The 23,365-nt window shown below is 33.6% G+C and overlaps 3 protein-coding genes, 1 long non-coding RNA gene and 1 pseudogene across 10 annotated transcripts; 2 read left to right on the top strand and 3 right to left on the bottom strand.

Moving 5' to 3' along the window:
* Positions 1 to 2,707: 2,707 nt before the first annotated feature.
* LOC121789450 lies at positions 2,708 to 3,270 on the bottom strand (annotated as a pseudogene).
* Positions 3,271 to 7,165: 3,895 nt separating this feature from the next.
* On the bottom strand, positions 7,166 to 10,041 carry LOC121789448. 7 transcript variants are annotated; one of them, XR_006048045.1, is made up of 4 exons: positions 9,716 to 10,041; positions 7,954 to 8,504; positions 7,618 to 7,852; positions 7,166 to 7,358 (listed from the first exon to the last, which is right to left on the bottom strand). XR_006048045.1 is itself a non-coding variant. In XM_042187910.1 (3 exons), the coding sequence occupies exons 1-2, from the start codon at positions 9,935 to 9,937 to the stop codon at positions 7,619 to 7,621; spliced, it is 456 nt and encodes a 151-aa protein (XP_042043844.1). In that variant the 5' UTR covers positions 9,938 to 10,041; the 3' UTR covers positions 7,166 to 7,358; position 7,618. The 7 variants fall into 7 exon arrangements, 1 of the variants encoding a protein (XP_042043844.1); XR_006048047.1 differs by having other exon boundaries at positions 7,618 to 7,848; XR_006048046.1 differs by having other exon boundaries at positions 7,618 to 8,100; positions 8,225 to 8,504.
* Positions 10,042 to 10,556: 515 nt separating this feature from the next.
* LOC121789454 (zinc finger MYM-type protein 1-like) lies at positions 10,557 to 12,986 on the bottom strand. Its single transcript, XM_042187912.1, has 5 exons — positions 11,837 to 12,986; positions 11,683 to 11,775; positions 11,449 to 11,577; positions 11,180 to 11,364; positions 10,557 to 11,102 (listed from the first exon to the last, which is right to left on the bottom strand). Exons 1-5 carry the CDS (start codon positions 12,984 to 12,986, stop codon positions 10,557 to 10,559), a joined length of 2,103 nt encoding a protein of 700 aa, XP_042043846.1.
* A 1,373-nt stretch (positions 12,987 to 14,359) lies between these two features.
* On the top strand, positions 14,360 to 15,425 carry LOC121789453 (protein MIZU-KUSSEI 1-like). The gene is made up of 2 exons (XM_042187911.1): positions 14,360 to 14,838; positions 15,017 to 15,425. The coding sequence occupies exons 1-2, from the start codon at positions 14,396 to 14,398 to the stop codon at positions 15,264 to 15,266; spliced, it is 693 nt and encodes a 230-aa protein (XP_042043845.1). The 5' UTR covers positions 14,360 to 14,395; the 3' UTR covers positions 15,267 to 15,425.
* A 1,052-nt stretch (positions 15,426 to 16,477) lies between these two features.
* Positions 16,478 to 17,258, top strand: LOC121789451. Its single transcript, XR_006048050.1, has 3 exons — positions 16,478 to 16,612; positions 16,684 to 16,724; positions 16,867 to 17,258. It is a non-coding gene; the product is annotated as an uncharacterized LOC121789451 (long non-coding RNA).
* The last annotated feature ends 6,107 nt before the right edge of the window (positions 17,259 to 23,365 follow it).

Genomic DNA, 23,365 nt, shown 5'->3' with positions numbered 1-23,365 from the left:
AAAAAAATGCAAATTTTACCAAGAAGCATGAATACCAAAAAAAAAAGAAAAAGAAAGAGAGAAAAAAATTATTGTAGAGAAAGGTTGACAACATTATACGAACAACAGCTCAGCATCGGGTATCAATGTTAAGCTATTAATGGAATCAAAGTAAGCCATAACTTCTTAAGAATATATTCATATTAAGAAAGATACTTCTCACACATTTATGATGTGTCTAATATGGTATCAGAGATATCAAAACACAGATTGTAGAAGTGGAATTATCAATAAGTAAACTCATATATAAAGCTACCTATCCATAAAAAAGATGCCAATCCTACTCAAAGGCCAAACTTTATCACATCAACCAGCTATTACAAAAAACCCATAACCTATTCTAAACTACTACACATGTAAAATTCACTCAACTATTCTCAAACAACCACAACTCTTCTACAAAATCAGCAATGCAAACTTACACAACACAATCTGAACCCTCCAGCAAGATAAAGAATCTCATTAGTAAACATTCTCAGATTTTCACTAATTGAAGTAACCTCTCATCCAAGGAAGATATAAATCCCACTAACGACAAACCCTTTCAGCAAAACTTCAGAATCAATACAAATTGGGTAAAAAAAATAAGCCTAATTTTATGCAAAAAAACTCAACTTTAAATAATTTAACTAAATTAAAATACCTGAGCGACTACAGCGGCAATCGACATTCCGAAGGAAGGCCGAGGGCGTCAACATCACTCAGCCCGACATTTTTCGGGCCCGCAGTCAGCGGCCCGACACGAATTCGCTTGGATATCTGGGAATTTTGATGCCCTTTTTCGGATGCGACGCCGCAGAGCTACAATTACTCGAAGAATCTAATGATGCATTGTCCGAAACTACTGTTGTTTCTTCTTCTTCTTCTTCTTAATCTTCCTTCTTGCTGTCGATTGCGGGCGTCGATTGTGCGGCTGCTTGATGCCTCCGGAGGTTTTTCACCGCCGGATCACTGGCGGCGCAGCTCTCCGGCGATGTGGGCGTGGCGGTGGAGAGGAGAATCCATTTATGGAGGTTTTATGATTTTGAAATCGGTCAATTAAATATATGTTTAATAAATTTGAACGATTTTGCAATATTTATAAAAAAATTCTACAATTTAGTTTTTGACACGAGACTTCTTTATATCGTGTTTGTGGTCCATGCTTTCCTGTATTTGAATTTTGAGACGTTAACTATTCTATTTTAATCGTTTTTAAATAAAGGAGAGTAATTAATTTCCAAAAGGATAATTATGTATTAATATGAGCATTTATGAAGCGAACTATTTTAGAAGACAACTACTCCAATAAGAAGGTCTTATATAATAGCACATTTTTATATGTTAAATGATATTTATGATAATAAAAAATTGAAAATATATTTTAAAATTAATCCTCCAATAAGAAGGTCATTATATAAGGAATATCTATCCTAAAACGCTTTCAAATTTATCAAATTGTGTCTATATTTAATTTCAATTTATTTAAATTTTAAATTGGATTTCGTAACATATTAAGATTTATAATAGCACATTTTTATATGTTAAATCTTTTTAACAATTCAAATCAAACGTCATTCAGTTTTGATACTAATTACTATATATTTAAGCAAATTTGATTATTTGAATTCAAGAAATATTTCAAAATTCACCATTTAGTATTCTACCTTCTTTATATATGTTCACCAATTAAGCATTCTACCTTCTATATATACACATATTATATATACACGCGTGTGAAGTAACACTAAAAATGGAATGTATTTTCCTTTGTATAAATTCAAAACGTTTTGTCACCCTAATTATATCACTATGCTCATCAAATGATGGCCGTTAATTAATTGATTTAATTTTATATAGATAAAAAGTACGCTATAGTTGTCTTAATTTTCGCACTTAATATTTCTTAATGATGTTTCGTTTGAGAATTTAATGAGTTGTGACTTCAAATTATTATTTATTTTATTTTTATCCATCATTTTCTTGTATGGCCTTTTAATTAATCATGCTTATGTCACAGATCAGTTCATCTATGATAATTGAATAATGAATACAAATATTCGTCTTATCGTTTTTCAACGCTGTTTGTATAATTTTATCTTTATATAAAATAAGTTAAACAAATCCATCAGTTCATTCTCAGAGAGATTGAGCCATCATTGCATTTTCCTTTTGATCAGGCGTGATTTGGTCAAAATTCAGCAATGATCCTAAACAAATTAAGTATTGATATATGGCATGTATCTACAAATATTTTGATTTTTTCTCAGCTACTAAACACACAAACAAATGGCAGACCTACATAAAATTAAGAAAGACTTAAAAGCCTCACTAAAAATGGCTAACAAAACTTTTTTGTCAATTAAATACCCTAATTTATTTTTCCAACACTTTAAAAAGCATCTCCAATCCTGACGTCTCAACTAAAATTAAGAATCTCAAACGAAAGCCTTCCAAAAATACATATATTGGATGATTATATCCTTAATTTACTGGCGCTTTTCTCTGCACCTTGAGTTTCGGCCATTTTTAAAAAATTTTCCAACGTAGTAATTCCGTCTCAAGTCATTTGTCCTTATAAAACTCTATTATCATGACAAAACATATGAAAATAAAACTATTCAACATACATGTTAATTGAATTCTTCACTTGGTACATATAGTATAGAATAAGTAATTCATCTTCAATTCATCTCAAAGTTAATCTCTCACCACTCAACACCACCACCCTCCGCCATAGCTCTCCCCCACCGAATTCAATCAACACACCACCACCACCACTCCCAAAACCCTGCAAAAAACTAGGGTTTGAAGCAATCTTCTCAGCGTCAAAATCAACTTCACAAGGAGACGAAGCAGAAGCAGAAGAACGAAAGACTCTTTCGTTCTTCTCATTCTTCTCCCTCGTCTCCCCATCGCTCTCTCTATAGGTACTAAGATAATCCTTAAGAGGCACGACATAGTCGTCGAATCCAAGAGTGGTCATGGCCCACAGCAGATCATCGCCGTTGACAGTCTTCCGCTTCTCCCTCTGGCACTTATCCGAGGCCTCCCCCGTCACGAAGCTGATGAACTCCGACACGCATTCCTGCACAGTCTCCTTGGCTTCCTTTGAGATCTTGGCGTTTGCGGGAGGGTTTTCTTCATGATCCGGCTCACGTTCGCGATCGGAAGGAGCCTCTCCTGGTCTCTGCTGCACCCGTCTTGTGATGGTGGTGATGAGGGGCTGTTTGGGATTCTTGCTCCTCTCATTTGGAATTGGGATTTTGAGTTTTTGCAGTGTTTGAGGTTTTTTAAGGTTTGGAAGTAGGGAAATATTAATAGTGGAGAGGCGGTTTTGATGGTGACACAAATTGGAAATGTAATTTGGTGTAAGTTGAATTCTTATATTTTTAAATTTGGTTATAGTGTTATTCAGTAATACATATAGGTTGCGTTTGGGTGACACAACGCCCTTATATTATTCTCCGCCATTATGAGTCTCATTTATTTGCGGCACGTATTTTAAGAAATAGAAATAAAAGTTGGTAGAAAAAAAGTTAGTGGAAAAGAGGTCTCATTTGTATTATTAATTTAAAATGAAATGTGAGTGAAATGAGTTAGTGGAAGGTGAGACCCTATTACCATTTATGATAAAAGTGAACCGGGACTCCTATTCACGGACAGACTAAAATGAAAAAACGAGACTCATATTCGCAGTCGGAGGGAGTAGCTAACAATACTAAATCTCGATCATTAGATGAGAAGATGGATAACTAGGATCGAAAATTGACTTACTTAATTCAGTGTCTCACATATCTGTTTATTTACGACATTTGAGAAAAATCAAGAAGTATTATTATTAATTCTTTGTAATTATTTTCGAAAATGAATCGGCGTCACCAACAATTTAAAATTTCAACGCAACAACTATATATCTACGTAACAATAAGCATTACGACAATAAATAATAGACCAAATGAATTATGATAATATAGAGCTTTTTGAACTATTCATTATTTTTTATCATAGTTACTGAAACTATCGAATTATACTACTAATTAATAGACTGTCAATTATTTCGCAGCACTATGGTCATGTACATAAAATCATAAGACATTTCCAGTATCATAAAAAGGACCCTAAAATGATTAAACATTTTACATGTCGAATGCAATATAATTTTCACATCAGATAAATATATGAACATAATTGAAATTTAGACATATCTAAAATTGACTTCCTTTTCTTTGTTTATTTATTTTCAGCCGGACGCATGAATAATTGAATATTCAATATATGTACGATCGTTAAACAATTAATTGAAGGTTGTATCTGACTAATGAATTGTAAAATAGAAGCAATTATAGTTCAACTATAAAAATCCACCGTATGTTACGTTATTAAAAGTCAACTAAAACAAGAAAGAAAAATTCTAACCCGTAGATGTTTGCCAAATGGCACAATTTTGTATACTAGTCGTATACTCCTATTTACTACTAGTAAAATACTTTTGATGCAATGAAATTTGTTAAATTCTCTAAAAATTTTGTCCCACGTCAACTTGGTGAAAATCCAATTTAATCTATATAAGTGTGGATAACTCTCCCCTTATAAGACCTTTTAAGGGGTGAGTGACCTATTTCTAATATGTTATCAGAGCGGGCCCAAGTCGATGATGGTTTTCTCTTTATCTCTTATCTACCTCACGAGTGGAAGACCGATGTCCTTTCCGGCCCACATCGATGATGGTTCTCTTATCTCTTGCATTGCCTACCCTAGTGATGGAAGACCGATGTCCTTTCCGGCCCACACGTGAGGGGGGCGTGTTAAATTCTCTAAAAATCCTGTCCCATATCGACTTGATGAAGATCCAATCTAATCTATATAAGTGTGGATAACTCTCTCCCTTATAAGGCCTTTTAAGGGGTGAGTGACTCATTTCTAATAAAATTCAAGTGATTTGTCCTATTATATACTGAATTATCAATTATCAATTTATCGTTGAACAATGAACAATTGTTGTTACAATAACGTCGTCGTACCAAATTTTATATACTCAATTGTTGGAAATGCAATGAAGAATTAACAACATGATTAATGGATATTCAAAAATCCTATGGTCATTTTTGAGTCTCTATGTCAAATGAAGGATTCTCAATTTCAATCCTGCGGAAAAAGTAGGTAGGAAAATTGAATCTTCAGTTTATCGCTAAGTTTGAAAATATTTGTGTTATCATGTTGAAAACACTGATTTGGACAGTTTTGTGTGTAGTTATGTTTTTGAATTAGTCCATTGTTTATTGAGAAGATATCCTCTTTCTTTTAAGGTCCGAATTTGTGAAGATATCATCCATGAAAACCATGGTGTTATTATTCGTTAGTCCACCAAAAAATATGATGTTTTTATTTTAGGACATAACTACTTATATTTTATTATCATTCACATTTAATCTTTACAAAAATCCACTACTTTACTTATCCAACACCTATATTAATATCTTTGAAATACATCTCCCATTGATTTTAGATTAATATTGTTCTCCATTTAATTTAGGTGGTATTGTATCTAGTGCGACATTCGAAATATTCAACAATGATAACACCATCTATTATTTTTCTCTAACATACTTAACAAATCATCAATTTTGAACATGTATGCACCAAATTAACACCATTTTACAAAATAGGAAATCAAAATATTTTTTTGTGGGAATACTGAGAAAAATGTTAAAATTCATGATTTTATGGCCAATTTTCAAATTTGCGAAACAAGCCAGGATTTGATCAAAATTCATGATTTTTGTGACATTTTTTTAAGTGTGAATGAGTTTTTAGAATCTAGATTATTGTCTAGCATTTGACTATTTTTCGTATCATACCTATGGTTATACTTATAATTAATTAAAGAAAAACTTTGACTAACGTCACCACTAATAACTAAGCATATATTTATGGTTAAATTAATCAGAGCTAGGTGATCTACCATCGTCATATTTAGACCGTGAAGCACGCGCCTACGTGCCGGCCAGTTACACTACTCTGCAAATTCATTTACAATTTGTGACTAAATTAACTTAATCTAGTGCTCATGTCGATTTGAATTTTACACATTTCTCATATGTAAGACTGAAATAATTTTTTTTTCTTTTAGCTGGGGAAGAATGAGCATTGGAATTGAATTCGTGTTTATGTTTCAAAAAGTGCTTATATAATTACATTGTATGTTGGAATATATAGATTTAGGTTGGAAAAGTATTTAATCGAATATCACAAATTGAGCACAAATAATTTTCTTACTATAAATTAAGATGATCACGAGTAAAGATTTTCTCAAAATCTTTTAATTATGGAACTAAATTTAAATTTTGTAATGCATAAAAGGCCCAACAGCTAAAAGATAATCTTTTGTCATTATGTGGTTGTGTTTTTTGGCCTATCCAGCTATCCTTATAATTTTGTCAATGTAACTAATTCATCCAAAATAAAAAATAGGAACTTATAATGCTAAGAGTCGAATATTTAAATCTATGATCTGACGCACACAAATAAAATGTATTACTATATCAATTGACGCCAATAATTATAGAAGTATAAAACCAAATAAATAAGCAAAAGATGACAAATATGCATACATCTAGAGATGCATTGTTAAACCAGAATCATCGGGTCAGCTCGGAACCGGAACGATAGTTCTGATTTTTGAACCGTCACGGGCTGAATCCGTATCGGTTCTACCAGACCAGTTTCAGTTCTAGAATTTCTGGAACTATAACGGACAGTTAACTGCAGGTATTCGATGAATACCGGATCACCATTCCTTATCCTTTACCAGGCCGGTCACGGTTCCGACTTTTTTGGAACCAAAACCGACGGTTTTGATTGGTTCTTGAACCGGAAACATCCCTATATATATATATATATATACATCGAGCATGAACACGACAAGCAGCTTCAGCCCATCGTGAATTTACTATTTTGGCAAAATTGAGAGTATCGGCCAAAAAGAAAAAATCAAAAAGTAAACATCCAAATATGATCAAGTAAGTAATGCTAACTGCCACAGCCACCATATTCGGTTATCAAGAAAGCTAAAGATGAAAACTCAGAAAAGAAAAGAGTAGTTATCTATAGCTACAAAAGGAACAGCAACAAGCACAACAAAACAAAACCGAAGACTTTAGCTGCTCAATTATATGCAAAAGAATTGGAGTTTAATATTACCGTATTGAGTTACAGTTGAGTACAATGAGGCTGCCTATATACACCGTCTAATCACGAGTTCATGAGGAGGTCCTACTGAACTATGTGCTGCTCCTAATCTTATCACCATTACAGATGATCACCAAAAATGTACATGCCTGCAAAACACCAAAATCAACCCTTGTTATTCAAACATATGGCGAAGGACACTGAATTTCATGATTCGATTTACAGCTCTTAATATTGTTTTTGATGTGTTATGAGCTCTCTCCTTCTCTCTCAATTCGTTATGCTGATTGACAAATACAGGATTTTATTTTCTTCCTATAGATAACCAGGCTAGTTTTTTCAGTGCATGCATCTTTGTTTAGAAAAGCGAAACCCGAGAGAGAGAGAGAGAGAGAGTATAAAGCATACATTACTCTTGTTTATCATGCTGATCGCTCCTCCTGGAGGGCTCGGAGCTAGAGTCCAAGCCTAAACACTTGAGAACTGCACGTTTTGCTACGTCAAAATAGTTGCAAGGGTGGTTAGGATTTCTGAAGATTCTGAGAAACGAAGAATCCTTAGAAGAAGACTCCTCCCCATTTTGGACTTCTCTGGTAAATTCTGCAATGCTTGCTCTATCTCTTGTAGTCCTCTGAACTTCTGCCTAAAACATCCACGGTCCAAAAAATTATCATGACAGCAAAACATTAGCATAAGCTCGACTCCTATATATCTTCTTATCAATATAGCAACAACATAACGTACACAGATAACAGAGCTGATGCCTTATAAGGTCGTTTATCTATTATCCATGGTTTTGGGATTGAACTTGGGAAGAGTGTTCTTATTTTCAACTCATTCAAATGAAGATATGAGAAGAGGGAAGGTCTCGAAATCACTAATATTCCAATTCTGCAGGTTCCGAATCAACAATATCTATGTTAAACAGTTAAGTAAACTCAAATATAGTTACAATGAATCTGGATATTAAAACCCAAACAGACTAGGCCAAGAAGAAAGACCACCACATGACAACCTCTAAGCCCCTGTTCGGATGGCATGATTCAATCAAAGATTGAATGTAGTGTGCTGTTCAGTTGTCCATTTCTATGCCATCAAGGCCCGCAACATATAGTCTAGGCCCGACAAGGCCCGCATCCACAGTGGACTGACTAGCTTTAATCCTAGACAATTCATCTCACCCTCTACCCTCCGATTATTTTGTCTGCCTCCTTTTACCACCACCGCCGCCCTCTCCTCTTCTATTTTCCTTCCCTTTCTCTCTCTACCAACACCTCTCCTTCTCTCCTCCACAGCTGTATACAGTTATATCACAGAAAAACAAACATTAATATTTAATTTTATTTAATTAAATAAATTTAAATTATGATTAATAAAAAATCAGTTATTTTATGTTTCTACTAAAAATGAGATAAATGTATTAATTTATTCTTATTATAGTCTTATCTACATCTTAAACATAATCCAACCAACCAAACAACAAATATAAAATGCAATACAAATTTAATCTTAGACAAAGCCCATCTTTGTCTATCCTAGATTACATCTCATGATTATTTAATCTAATGAACCGAACAGCCACTAAATGAATATACAAAATTACTTCACAAAAGGTGATCTATGGCCGTAGATTTCCACTTTATGTAAATCTGACTATCTCGGTATGGTGGCAAACATCTTATTCTCGAAAAATAAGCCTCTAAGATGCTTTCCACTTAGATAGATACGTCAGCTTCACCAACTGCAGAACAAGAAATACTGGCATGATCACATCAGCAATGTTTATGTACCAGAAACTTAAACTCTTTCTCATTACTGAATCCTAAAATAAGTATAAGAGCGCCTAATGTCAGTATTAGAACATGCAAAGACATAAACTCACGACTTTTCCTCTCAATCTTTCGTATTTTTCGGACTTGGAACACAAAGATGGGATATGATCTTCCCAATTTCCACTCCCTGAAACCATAGCTTTTGCCACACTGGCCCTCCATCCGAAACTTTGTAGAAGTAGTAAAATGGCCATCATATTTTATCACTCTTACCCCAGACCCTTACAAATTCTTAAATGTCGATACACTGATTCGATTCTACTAAACACTGAAGCTGCATTTCTAAGGTAAAGAAAATAGATTAACTAAGTCTAGAATAATATTGCATACTAAACGAATGCGAGGAAGAAATTTACTAAACAATCGCTCAATCAAAAGCAACTACTGTAAATGCCATCAATCATCAACTTAAAGGAAATTCAAATGAAGCAAAATGACAACATTTTAGGTTTCATTTGCTTATGGAATTTCAATCACCTATCTAATTCATGCCGAATCGCAATTTGATCAGCCATTCATTTCATTCCAAGTCCTAAATCAAAACAGAGATTCAAACCAACTCAAAGATAAAAACATCTCTTCAGTAATTCTCAATTCACCCAATTCTCAATTAAAGATTATAATCTTCACCTAAGAAAGAGCAATTTAAGAAGAGCAGGAATTCGATTAACCACCTTATCTCTCCTACGGGATGAACTGGGATTATTGAGATGAGGCGGTGGTGCGGCGGCGGCGGAGGCCGGCGAAGCGGTTGAGGAAGTGGAAGGTTCAAAAGTAAATGCGCTGAAGCCAAAGAAGAGGAGAATGATGAGAAGAAACATCACTACAAGTTGGATCCAAATTAGCCACGCAACTTTGTAGCCTTCTATGATAAATTCTTCCCCCAAATCCGACATTTCTTGCTTGTCAAATTAACACTGGTATCTTTTTATGCAATTAGGCACACAGTCAACTTGATAGAGGGGGAAACAGAAATAGGAGAGATAAAGGTAGAGAGAGGTGGAGGCATAGAAGCGGTGAGGTGAAGAAGAAAGTTGAGAGAAGATTTGCAGCAGAGCAGTTCGCTTAATCGTGGAAAAAACCTCTCAAATATATCTGTAATTTTCAAATGTAAAATTAATTGATTAAATCAGAAAATTCCATAATTTAAAACCTAATTAATTATTCAATAAAAAACCTATATTGGGATTAATCCCTATTGTTGTTGCCATTGCAATTCATTGTCTTTTATCTATGGTAGACTTGTTTTCGTGTATCGTTTGGCGTACAAAGCCCACAACGTTGTCTTGTATGCCACTCTAATTCTTCCGATGAGGACGTCGTGCTGTCACCCACTAGCGACTTGTTAAGGGACGTCTTCCCTCAACAAGTAAAGAGAGCACAAGAAACATAATCCGTTGATCAATGGCGGATCCAGGAATCAAAAATCGTGGGGTCGAACCGAACAAGATTATATATATAATATTTAAATTAATATTTCTAAACAAAATACATAAAAATATATATACCACAATCTTATGCTATGCGAGATAGTTGGCTTCTTCGAGTACCCATTTTCTGAAAACGACTCAAAATCATTTCATTGGGAATAGTTGCAAACACCTCCTTCTCGCTATATACCATCAAACTGTCGTTTAACCAGTCATCTCCCATCTTATTTCGCAGCTCTGACTTCACAAATTTCATTGCAGAAAACACTCTTTCAACAGATGCCGTCGCTACTGGTAAAAGTAAGACCAATTTTATCAATCGATAAACCAATTTGAAAATCTTATCTTTCATCATTTCAACCATCTTCTGTGAAAGAGTTCCTAAATCTTCAACATCTGAGAAACGTGTATCTGTTCTTGCATCACTCACGAAACTTCGAAGTTCTTGAGTTAACAAACTAAGCTCCATGGATGAAAAGTCTTCCGGATAAAGAGTGGCAAGATGAACAAGTTTATCGACATTGAAATTGGAGAAATGATTTCTTGGATCAAGGCATACCATACATTCGAGTAAGTCGGTGCTCGATTCAGAAAAACGATTCCTCATTTCTTGACTAATTAAGTCAACAACCTGATTGTGAAAAAAAATTAAGTTAAGGAGTTAATGTCAAAGTTTAAATAAATAAGAATATTAGTTATAAAAAATACCTGACAAAAAATTTCAACACGATAATAATGATAGTTTGTAATAGTTTTTCCATCATTCTTCATGCGAATACGTCTTGGAACAATGTCGTCCATGATAGGAACATCAATTTCATTTGCCCGGCAAAATGCTTTCACTTCTTGCAAGAAATCATCCCATCCAGATTCTCGAAATGCTTGCAAGTCCTCTTTCACAGTCACTCTCAAATTTATAGCATTCAAAATATTTTGAATGCTATATTGCAGCGCTCAAGATAGTGCATCAGTCATACCCAACAAGCGTTTCATCAACATCATGAGAAACACAAAATCAAAATTTTCCATCTTTTGAAGCAACCCTTTAGATTTGCCACTTATTTCTGGATCAACCCCATCTTCAAATACTGTTTCAAGTACTTTGACTATCGAGGGCCACATAGATGTAAGACGAACTATAGTAATATAATGAGATCCCCATCGAGTGTCACTTGGTCTATGCAAAGAAGTTTCTTGATTTAGACCTTTACCTGAACTGATTTCCCCTTTCTCAATCATTTCAACCATTCTATCATATTCATTTTGTCGGAGTATATCTGCCCTTTTGCACGAAGATCCACAGACTGTAACAATCGGATTGAGATAGTTGAAAAAATCAGAAACATGTCGATTTGCCTTACATACTGCCACACACACCAATTGAAGCTGATGGGCAAAACAATCCATTAAATTCACCCCTCATATTTGAAGCCCCGTCATATCCCTGACCTCTCAATCTAGACAAAGATAATCCCAACTTAGAAAATACGAAGTCAATTGCCATTTTCAAGCATTTTGATGAAGTCTCTTTAACATGAACTAAGGATAAAAATCTTTCTATTATCTCTCCATTTTTGTTCACATATCTAATAACAATAGCCATTTGCTCCTTCACCGAGCAATCTCGAGACTCATCAACCATTATGGAAAATAATTCATCACCAAGTTCCTTCATTATTTCTAGCGTAGTTTCAACTGCACATGCATTAACTATTTCTTTTTGAATTGATGGAGCAATCATTTGATTATTTCCAGGAGCATTGTTCAATACAACTTGACCAACTTCATCATTCCTTAAACTATACCAATATAATAGCTCTAGAAAGTTGCCCCTATTTGAAGAATTTGATGTCTCATCATGTCCTCTAAAAGCCAAACCTTGATTCAAAAGGAATCGAATAACATCAAGAGTTGCAGTCAAACGAATCCTATATTCCTTCTCTTGTTTTGAACTAACTCTACTAACAATATAAGTCACACTCTGCTTTTGATTTACAAAATTTTCATATTCAATTCTAGCTTTGTTGTGTGAACTACCCGTTGACCCAACATGAGCTCTAAATCTTTCATTAGCCTTCTTCCAATTAGAGAAACCACCACTAACAAATGCTTCATCTCCCGGTGCTAAATAACCACGCTTGAAAAGAAAACACCAAAAACAATACGCAGCATCTGCTGTCGTACTATATTCAAGCCAAACATAATCTTTATACCAAACATCCCTAAAACCTCTCTTATCTTTTCCATATTGTTTTTTTGGAAAATCATGGCTTTTTGGTTGGCAAGGACCTTTGGCAACATATTCTCTACGAATACGATCCCGAATATTCACATCAAAACTATCTATAGAGTCTCGTAATCCGGGGTCGGCTTTAATTTTCTCTTTATCAATTTCAATCTCGTCCGGATTATTTTCAACTACCACATTATTTCCCAATTGTTGTCGTTCTTGCTCAACAGTAGCACTAGAAGAACCGATAGAAACTCGAGGTCTTTTATTAAGATATTTATCCATTAACCTAAAAAAAGTAACATAAATTTAGAATTTATATTTAATCATTTTTCATATACAAAATAAATGAATAATCCACAACTCCAAAGCAATTAAGCAAAGAATTTGCAATATCTACTTAAATGATGATCAATTTAATAGTGCTAACTACTACTTAAATGTGAAAACCAAAGCAATTAAACAAAGAATTATGATTTATTGATTTTACCTTGAATCCTTGATACAATGAATAATTGATTGTCAAATTGCCAATTGCTAAAAGCAGGTAGCCCAAATTAGAATCTCTCTTCTTCCTCCCTGCACTGCAGAATCGGCGCCTGGAGTATAACTACAACCACCTTTTACCTTCTCCATATTTTAATAGGTTAAAATGTGGACTACTCCAATTAGAAGTTGGGTCAATTAAAATGGGTTCAATTTTAGAATTAATTAGTAAAAGGAAGCCCAAATTGTAAAGCCCAATTAGCCCAAATTAGAATCTCCTTCCTTCTTCTCTGCAGAATCAGCCAGCCAAATTAGAATCTCCTTCCTTCTTCTCTGCAGAATCGGCCGGCGACTGGGGTATAAGCGGGGCAGCAGATTGGCGGCGTGGGGTCGGCGGCTGAGGGAGGGCATTATCCGGCGATTCTCCGGGGACAGCGGTGGGGTCGGCCGACCCCACCTAGATCCGCCATTGCCGTTGATTAATCTGGCGCAACAATGCACAACAAGAGAGCAGCAATAGTTGATTAGGGTTTCACAATGCACAACAAGTCGGCGAAAATATAGATTTCATTAATTGTTTGATAAAATGATATAATTTCTCCTATTTATAATACTATCATAACTTATTGAATAAGAAACGAATATCTAAATTTAAATTGGAAAGATATGGTGAATCAAATAAGCAACTAAATAATTAGGATATCCTATGATATAAGATAGTATCACGACTCCACTTGTGTTCACTTAGAACGGGCCCGCCCTCCCCGCTTGTGTTGTATTGGCCAAAGAGGTGTTCTTCGTTTCTTTGCTCCACCCTAACCTCCATTACCCGACCATTTTTTTTATAGACGTGCACTTTTCCCCGTTGATACGTGCTTGAAAGGCTTATGGTTACCTTTCTATACTAGTAGATGTTTCACACTTTCCTTAGAATATTAGCTCCACTTCATCCATTCATCTATTTCAACCCGAATGCAATGTAGAGGAAAAATATTAATTTTCTTTTCAAAGTTCAGAATAAAAAGCATCCTAAAATAAGTGTAACAATAACATTTATTTCAACTTTATTAATATTTATTATTCTATAATTAGGATACATTTTATATTTAATCTTCCACCCCATTCACATTCTACTAATTTTCTCAAGAAACAGAACACCTAAATTCCTCTGAAACCACATTAATTGGCGGATCCTCTCATTGAATTTGATGGGGGATCCTCCACCACCTCCGCCGCCTCCGCCGGTGACCCTAGCCCAGGCCGCCACCTCCCGGAAGAAACACATTCACAAGCCCAAAGTGATCCGCGCCGTCCGCAACGTCTTCCGATCGCTCCCCATCATAACTCCCGTCGTCAAGATCCCAGGCGCCCGCCTCTCCGTTGACGTGGGCAAGCACGGGGGCGGGGCCCACGTGACGGGCACGCTCTTCGGGTACCGGAAAGGGCACGTGACCCTGGCCGTGCAGACCAACCCGAGCACGGTGCCGATGCTCGTGGTCGAGCTGGCCATGCAGACCCAGGCCTTGCACAAGGAGCTGAGCCACGGGATGCTGCGGATCGCGCTCGAGTGCGACAAGAGGGGGAAGGAGAAGAGGATCAATCTGCTCGACGAGCCGCGGTGGACCATGTACGCTAATGGGGTCAACAACGGGTATATCGTCTTGAACTTTTTTTAACGTGAAATTTGATCAAATTCTGCTCAATCTGATCATTTTGAATATAAAATATTAAATTATGAACGTTTTAGTTTTTCAAAACCTTATATGAGTCAAAGTGATTTAAATGACTATTATCCGTATATTTATTGGTTTATTTATTGGTGCATGTAGTGGTGGCGTGAGAAGGGAGGCAACCGAGGAGGATTTACACGTGATGGAGTTGCTAAAAGGGATGTCGATGGGGGCAGGGGTGCTACCGCCGCGGACGGAGGCAGAAGGCAGCGACGGGGAGATGTCGTTCATGCGGTGGCAATTTGATAGAGTGGTGGGATCCAAAGATTTCGAGACACTGTACATGTTGAGTCCCGATGGTGTCGGAGATAACGAACTCGACTTGAGTATTTTCTTCATTAGATCATGAATTAATAATCTATTTTGCTTCACATCGGAGCAAAATATATTACTATGACATTTTCTGTACTTTTATTTCCTTAATTTAGGTTTATGATGATAAGAATTTTGTTCTTTATCATTTTTAGGCAATGAAGAGATGAACTGTTTTGCTATTATAATCTTTTTTGCCGGATGTATAGATACTTTCTTATGGTCTTTCACAATAAAGCTTTAATTCAACATATTTTCACTTGATCATGAGGTGTGTCATTCAAGTTAATTAATAGAGTAGTATCATTTTTTTAAAATTATTTTAACTCCTATTTTAATTATTAGGGTTTACTTATGTGTCGATTTTTTACTTTTGAGAGATGGGACATTGTATAGGTGTTGTGTTGTGTTGTTTCGTTGTATGAATTGTTATCGTTGTATGAATTGTTATCGTATTGTATTGTTATTGTATTATGTCCTCACGAATTATTTCAAATATGTATAATTATGTTTTTCCTATTGTATCAATCCTATAAATATCCAAGACACACAAATTATGACAACTTGTTTGAGTTGTCCTAAACTAATTAATTAAAGTCATGAAATAAACAATCATGACAATTATTTGATAACAACTTATTTATCAATCCTATAAATTATGACACTCTAATAATGTGGCAGTTGGGTTGGGCCTCTGCCCATGTTCCTATGCCCACATTCCGTGCTTTTATGTATTTTGTGTGTGTATTTTATGTATGGAGTTTTTATAACTTAACCTAATTAATTTAATAAAAACTTTACCTATAAAAAAATAGTGTTCTTATGAGAGAGTGGAACATGCGAATCGATTGAATATAAAGAGAAACGAGCCTATAGTTTGATATAGGGGAATCGGAAGCTTTATTGCAAAAATTTCATACATATACTTTTTTTATTTGCATAGTTCATTTAAATAAAACTATTATACCAGTCTGTTGCATCTGCCGTATACCAACCCTTTTCTTCTAAGCAACAAAAGCAGACAAAAACAAAAGCATGATTAGAATTTGGATCTCATAGAATATTTTTATTTTTTCTACTATTTACTTGTTAAATTATACTCCTACTATATAATTAATATTATATTACATCTGTAAATTGTTTTATGAATTAAATATATTTCATAAACTGATATTTGGTCATGTATGTACAGCTATTTTTTCAAGAAAAATGTTTATATAAATACCATGTTCTGTAATAGAGAAATAAAGTCATTCAACAAATTGCAAGAAAACATCTCTCTCTCTCTCTCTCATCAGAAAGTGGAAATGGTTAAGATTGTGGAAAACATGAAGAAAGGTTTATTTAATCTTGTTGACATAGTATCTTGTGGAAGCAAAGGAGGTAACAGCATTTTCCTTTAAAATATTCTAGTGTCAAATTCTTTTCTATAATTTTCATAACCTATTTTTCAGCTAAAGAAAAACATGGAGAGGAGCCAAAGCTTAACGTTGAGGTATCAATTCTTCTTTAACATCCCAACTTAATGTTTAAAAACATGCTCACATTATCTTTCTAGAAATTTATTTGATTAAATTTTCTTTCCAAAGAGATTTTACAATAGATTAATAGTTGTTCCTATTATTTTTTATTCTCAGACAAAATTACAAGTGACAACAGCAAGAGATCCAGCAGAATCAGATAAACCTGGTGGTCCTTCTACTGAATCAACTTAGAAGTTGATAATTTTGAAAGAACAAAAAAAGTTACCCCATTCACCACTTCCTCAATTTGTTGTTATTTCACTTTAATGTTTATTTGAGTTATTTTAAATATCTGTATTACTGTAATATTTCGAGATTTGCAGTGTATTGTTTGTCATCGTTTTGAACGTGCTCAAGCTTCAATTTTAGAAGATTTCCTATATATTTGAAGCATTTTTACTCATAGAATTATAGTAGTAGTAAGTTAAATGCTTTGCATTGCCTCGCTTGTAGTTGTTCGATTTTTTGTGAACAACATGCTTATATCAAACAACATATTCAGAATTTTCATATGATCAATAACACCATGCTCGAATTTGGGCCCGCCTGACCTGCGTAGCTGACAACTCGGAAATCTTACAAGAATTTTGTAAATGAATTTAAAAAATAGCTCCCCTAGTTTCGTGATAATATTTTGGGCATTGAATTATTATAGCGATTTTTAGCGATCGTGTAGAAAAATAAATAGATAAATGAATACAGAGGTAAATAATTCTTATTAAAATTTAATTTTGTTAGACATTTTAAAGAAATGCGACTCATTTAATACGGAACTTGGGAGTAATAAACAAATCAAGATTGAAGGGCAAACAAATCTAGAAAAAAATGAATTGATGTTTACGGAAAAAATCCACACAAGCCCACAATTGCTACTTCGATGCATCGTAGTTTCCTTGTAAAAATGGGCCACACGAATTGGTCTGGGCCTACGTAAGTAATCAGTCAGTGGGCCCAATAATATTAAGTTACTAGGAGTTTTCTTATTGTAGTATTATGGTATTTTATTTGGATGGGAGTGAAAATTGGAATCTATTTAACCCACATTTTAATAATTGTTGATCTTCAAATTTGAATGAAATAAATAGGTCTGTCAAATCGGGTACCCGCGGATACCCGATCCCGAATTTCTCAAAATCTAATATCTAATACCCGATCCGAAAATGATTTCGGGCATCCAGATACCCGACTCGGGTATCCTGTCCCGATTGATTAATATATTTTTTAAAGAAAATTAACTATAAAATTTAGAAATACAAACTTGTAGTTCGGATACAAACTTGAAGTAGTTCGAGTTAAGATAAAAAAAACTACTACAAATTAATAGAAATAAAAAAAATTCATATCATTCATCCATAATAAACATCACATTTATCCTTAACCCTAAATGGACTTAAAAGTGAAGAATTTCGAGAGTACGTTGATTTTAATAATAAAAATAGATACATAATTTATTAAATTTAAAGAAATTTAAAAAATCGGGTAATTCAGATAATTTGGGTATACCCGATCGGATATCGGATTACCCGATACCCAATAATCCAAAAATCCTATACTCGAACCCGATCCCGAAGCCCGAAAAATGGGTATTGGGTATCCAATTACCCGATATTTCAGGTTCGGATATCGGGTATCCAATTCCCGATATCCATTTTGACAGCACTAGAAATGAAGTTGATATTCATTTTTTAGTTCTAAGGTTTAATCATATTTTTTACATATTTCAATTGATGGCTCATGGTGAATATTGATTATTTTTGTTTAGGTGAAAATCGAAATAACTGAAATTAATATTCAGTTACTCCGATTCAATTTCAATTCTAATTTAGTTAGGTTTGGCTTCAATTTTGATTAACTCGATTCAAATTTCGTTTAACTAAAATAACTGAAAAATTGAATTATCACCCAAAAGCGTGTCAATTGAATAATTAGAAAGAATGTTTTAATTTTAAAGTACGATAGATCACCGTGTGGACGATGATATATACACTAAATAAAACGTGTGGGAATAATAATAATAATAATATTATAAATATAATAATAATTAATAATAATTATTATTATTTTATTTTTAAAGGACAACCATATATGTTCATTCACGTGCACCAATACAGGATCCTTAACAACTTGCAATTTGGAGATACCCTTCAACAATTATTTATTTGTTACCACATCCTACCGGTATCAAAACTATTGCTGTTGGATGGTGAATTTTAATTTAAAATTATTAAAGTAATACAGAGACAAAAATGATTAGATATTTGTTAATGGATGACAAGATCTAATCTGTTACAGAGAATTTTTTTACAATAAAATGAAAAGTAAATAAACTACTAATAGGAAAATATATAAAAAAAATTTAAAATGAAAAGTATATAAAAATAAAAGAGAAAATAATGTAGAAAAGAGAAAAAAATAAGAAAAGAAATATAAAAATATTAATTTTTGTAAAAAATGTACTATCAATTTAATTGAGTCAATCTAAAAAGAATATAAATAACTTGAGATGAGACGAAGGAAGTACAAAATAACATCTACATTACCCATTATTAATATAAATATTGAATGGTAGTTGTGAAATAATTAAATTTAGTATCTAAACAATGGAAATATTGAATGGTAGGTGTGAAATAATATAATCGAATTGATAATATTATTGACAGCTAAATGCTTTTAAAGTGACAACCCTATAGTTTTCACCAATCTAATTCGAATCTCGACTATAATTGTTTTATCGTGCACGAATAACATGGACAAAATTTATTAAAAAAGGATATTCATTATATATTGTTAAATATGAACAATACCGACCCCATACAATCTGGTCTTTCATTGCTTCAATTATTTAATATGGGTGGTCATCAATTGAAATTTTTTAGTCTAATTGAAAATTGAGATGCATTATCAGCCATTCATTTTTATTAAATGAGTGGTCCAGAATTTGCCACATGGAAACATCATTAGATTAATTAATTATGAATGAGCAAAATGGTAATTTCAATCATTTTATTCAATAAATATTTTTAATTTTAATTTTTTAAAATTTTATTTTTTGTCAACTACATATACAATTCATGTCAACTACACACATATAATGTCAACTACATATACAATTCATGTTAACTATACACATATAATGTCAACTATAAATTGTTGACATTTGATGTGTAGGCTATTGACATTTGATGTGCAGACTATTGACGATAATACCCCCGAGTTGACATAATCTACTTGCAGTTGATATTTCGAAAATGTTGTGGATGAGTGGCTCAAAATGCATCTCAATTCTCGATTAAGCTAAAAAATCTCAACCTACACGATCGTGAAATATAAGTTTGACCCCAATACTTATTGTGCCGTGCATGATTATCAAAGTCTTTTAAAAATACTAGTTTTCCATAATAATAAGGAATATTGACGTCAAATATTACAAAACTTTCCAAAAAAGAAAATTTTCATAAAAAAATCAACGTCTATTTAAATTACGAAACTTTCCAAAAAAGAAATTTTTTATAAAAAATTCAACATCTATTTAAATTCATAATATTATATTCACGTTTAATATTAATATAAAAAATAAATTTTAAAAAAATTTCATGATACCAAACGTCAATATCCCTAATAATATTGTTTGATTATCAAATTATAATGTCTTTTCACGCAAAAGGCACTTATATCAATAAAGATCCGTAAGATTATTTTTCCATAAAAAATAGTATCATTTGTGACCGGCATAAATTTTAATGAGAAATTGGTAAAGTACGAGAAAAAGTTTTTATTTTTGAAATAAGACTATTTTTTGTGGACACCCTAAAATGACAAAATGAGATTATTTTTTATGGACGAATGGAGTGTTTTATAAAGGTAAGATACTCGCTACAGTAACTTTTTGCATTTATATTTCTTCATCTTTCTTAAAAATCTTATCAAATCAAAATGGAACATATATTGCTGATTGAATGGAGTATATATATTATGTGGATCTGCATGCAATATAATGTAGTACTACTATTTACTAACTTCGTTTGGATTAGATGTCTCACTTTGGCTCGACACATATATGTTTAAAATGTAAAAATAGATAGAAAAAAAAGTATCCATTAGATGCGTATGTATTGACATAATTCATTAGCAAATTTGCACAAAGATTGTCATAATTCAACATCAAGGTACCGTAAGTTTCAACTAGTCAAAATAGTCCCTAAGTAATAAAAAAAAAATGTAAACCTCTATTAACAAATAAAGCAAGACATTATGCGAATATGAAAGCAATAATCAATATGCAATGGAAGCATACGCGAGGGCAATAATTGACTAATAAAAAGTGTTGCAAAAGAAGAAATTAAACAATTTAGTTCAAAGAAGTTTCTTCAAAAGTCGTTTAAAACTTTAAACTACTCCTAAATAGATGGACGTCATAAAGTAATTCCCCTCCAAATTATACTTAATCTACACATTACACACGTACAAACTTGTAATGTCAAAATAGTTTAAAAACTAATTTGATTGACAAGGTCAATCCTACAAAGAAATTGATTATTATCGGCTAGTTTTGTCAATCTTGGAAATACTAGAGAAATTATTTATTCTGGCATGACGTTTTGACCCAATTTCAAACTTGAGAGTTGGGTTTTCAACGAGGACGGTGAATCAATGAGTAAGATTTTAGATTTTTTTTGTCACGTGCTATATATAATTTCACTTAAAAATGGGGTTTAAGAGATACTAAAAGATGTAAAATAAATCCAACTAGTGAATAAAAATAATCAACAAATTCAATGAATTTGTTAAAAAAAATAATTAAAATTATATCTTTATGCCACCACGTCCCACGTATATATGTTGTAGAGTGACATTAGAAAAAGGGAAAAAGTAAAGAAAAGAAACCCTGCATTCATCTCATGGTTCACGAGACTATGATAGCAATATTTAACAATATCTACTATATATAAATAAATAAATTCCAAGAAGTGTTGCTAGATTTTGTTGCATAGATTTTGTTGCATATATAATGCCATCTTCTTCTCAGAATCACAGAATTAATTCATTAGTCTCTCTCTTCTCTCTCATAGTGTAAGAAAAGGAAAATGGGTAGCATTATAGAAAGCATGAAGAGAGCCTTTGGTTATCTTTTTGACATTTGTATCTGGTGGAAGCAAAAGCGGTAACAATATTTTCCTTTCATTTTACTTTGAATAAATCAATGCATCCATATAAAAGATAGTATTCATCAGGGTACGTTATATTCCTAACTCATTAAGTTGCTAACGCAGTGTATTAAAAATGTCAACATGATGACATTAAAATGTCAACACAGTATATTGAAATGTCAACAAAATCACATGTGACATTTTTAATACACTGTGTTGATAAACTCGTGGTTTGACAAGTATTTTGGATGTTTAACGTGAACATTTCAGTGTTTATGTAGCATACTACTTGAGTTTACATCCATTATCCAATACATAAGTGTTTTGACGAGTTTGTCGAGTGTTTGGAGCTAAAACAGGTGAAAATGACTTGAAAACAAGCTTGAAGGAAGAATCGCCTGACCGGGCGCGCTTCAATGAGCGACCTTCGTATAATAGCCATAACTCTCTCATCCGGACTCTGATGGGGGCGTGCAAGATACTCACGCGAAGCCCTTTCGAAGACGAAGACAATGCTTTTGGAGGATTCCAGAGAAAACGCCCGACCGGGCGATTTTTAAGGGGAAAACGCCGACTGGGCGTTTTGGTCGCGACTCCAGAAAGTTCGCCCGACCGGGCGTTTTGGCGACTTAAAATCGCCCGACCGGGCGATGTGTTCTGCGAGATTGAATATTTCCGCCCCGGGTATAAAAGGAGACCTAGGTTTTCGACCTCGAGAGACTAGACACGCCCCATAGCAGCTTTTGAAGGTTTGGAGAGTGGAATTGAGAGGAAAGGCGTCCCAATCCTCAACAAGATTGAAGACGAAGACGAATTTCCGTTCAATCCACCCTTGGGAGTATTTTCATTGGTTTTCATGTTTTATTCAATGACTATGGTTTATTCTTATGTTTTTGAGTTGAATATGAGTAGCTAAATCGTTTGTAGAGTTTTGGTGAAGACTACAATGAATACTTGTGATTGATTCAATAGCTTTTGATTACCTATGTTCTTGTGATTATTTTGTTTCATTCTTGTGCCTTTCAATTCAATTGCCTAGCTACCAATTGGATATATTGACCTAGTTTTGAGTAATCAAGAGATACCTACTTAGGATTGATAAAAGAATGAACAACGCCTAGATAATTTGCATTCGAGAGAATGAATTCTAGAGTGAGGACTTGAATCTTTTGAGTATAGGAGTTAATTGTGAAGTATAGAAGGAGACTTCAATATTAATAGTTAATCAACGGGTTGAGTGCACTCGAGAGGGGGCTTAGCCTAGAATATCGATTGTCCTTCTAATCCTAGAGACTTCAACGGGTAATCAAAGTTGTTGAGTTGTTTACATTGTGGGTGTTGTAGTCGGATCCAAAGCTCTACCTCGTTCTCTTATTTGAAACCTATCCTTTGTTGCGTGCTTTTAACTTGTTTATGTTTAATTGTTTTTCCAAGAATCAACCAAACCTTTGAATCGTCTAGATAGT

This window comes from Salvia splendens, unplaced genomic scaffold (genome assembly GCF_004379255.2).
Source record: "Salvia splendens isolate huo1 unplaced genomic scaffold, SspV2 ctg243, whole genome shotgun sequence".
In the NCBI taxonomy this organism is placed as follows: Eukaryota; Viridiplantae; Streptophyta; class Magnoliopsida; order Lamiales; family Lamiaceae; genus Salvia; species Salvia splendens.
This window is presented reverse-complemented; position numbering and strand designations above follow the sequence as displayed.

Excerpts from the sequence above, each read along its gene's own strand:
- LOC121789448 (XM_042187910.1), bottom strand. The coding sequence starts at position 9,937 with ATGTCGGATTTGGGGGAAGAATTTATCATAGAAGGCTACAAAGTTGCG. Across the intron at positions 7,853-9,715 it reads CATCCCGTAGGAGAGATAAG|GCAGAAGTTCAGAGGACTAC; the intron begins GTGGTTAATCGA and ends TGGATGTTTTAG.
- LOC121789453 (XM_042187911.1), top strand. The coding sequence starts at position 14,396 with ATGGGGGATCCTCCACCACCTCCGCCGCCTCCGCCGGTGACCCTAGCC. Across the intron at positions 14,839-15,016 it reads GCTAATGGGGTCAACAACGG|TGGTGGCGTGAGAAGGGAGG; the intron begins GTATATCGTCTT and ends TGGTGCATGTAG.
- LOC121789454 (XM_042187912.1), bottom strand. The coding sequence starts at position 12,986 with ATGGATAAATATCTTAATAAAAGACCTCGAGTTTCTATCGGTTCTTCT. Across the intron at positions 11,578-11,682 it reads GAAAGGGGAAATCAGTTCAG|TCAAAGTACTTGAAACAGTA; the intron begins GTAAAGGTCTAA and ends GGCCCTCGATAG. Across the intron at positions 11,365-11,448 it reads GTTGATGAAACGCTTGTTGG|AGGACTTGCAAGCATTTCGA; the intron begins GTATGACTGATG and ends TGACTGTGAAAG.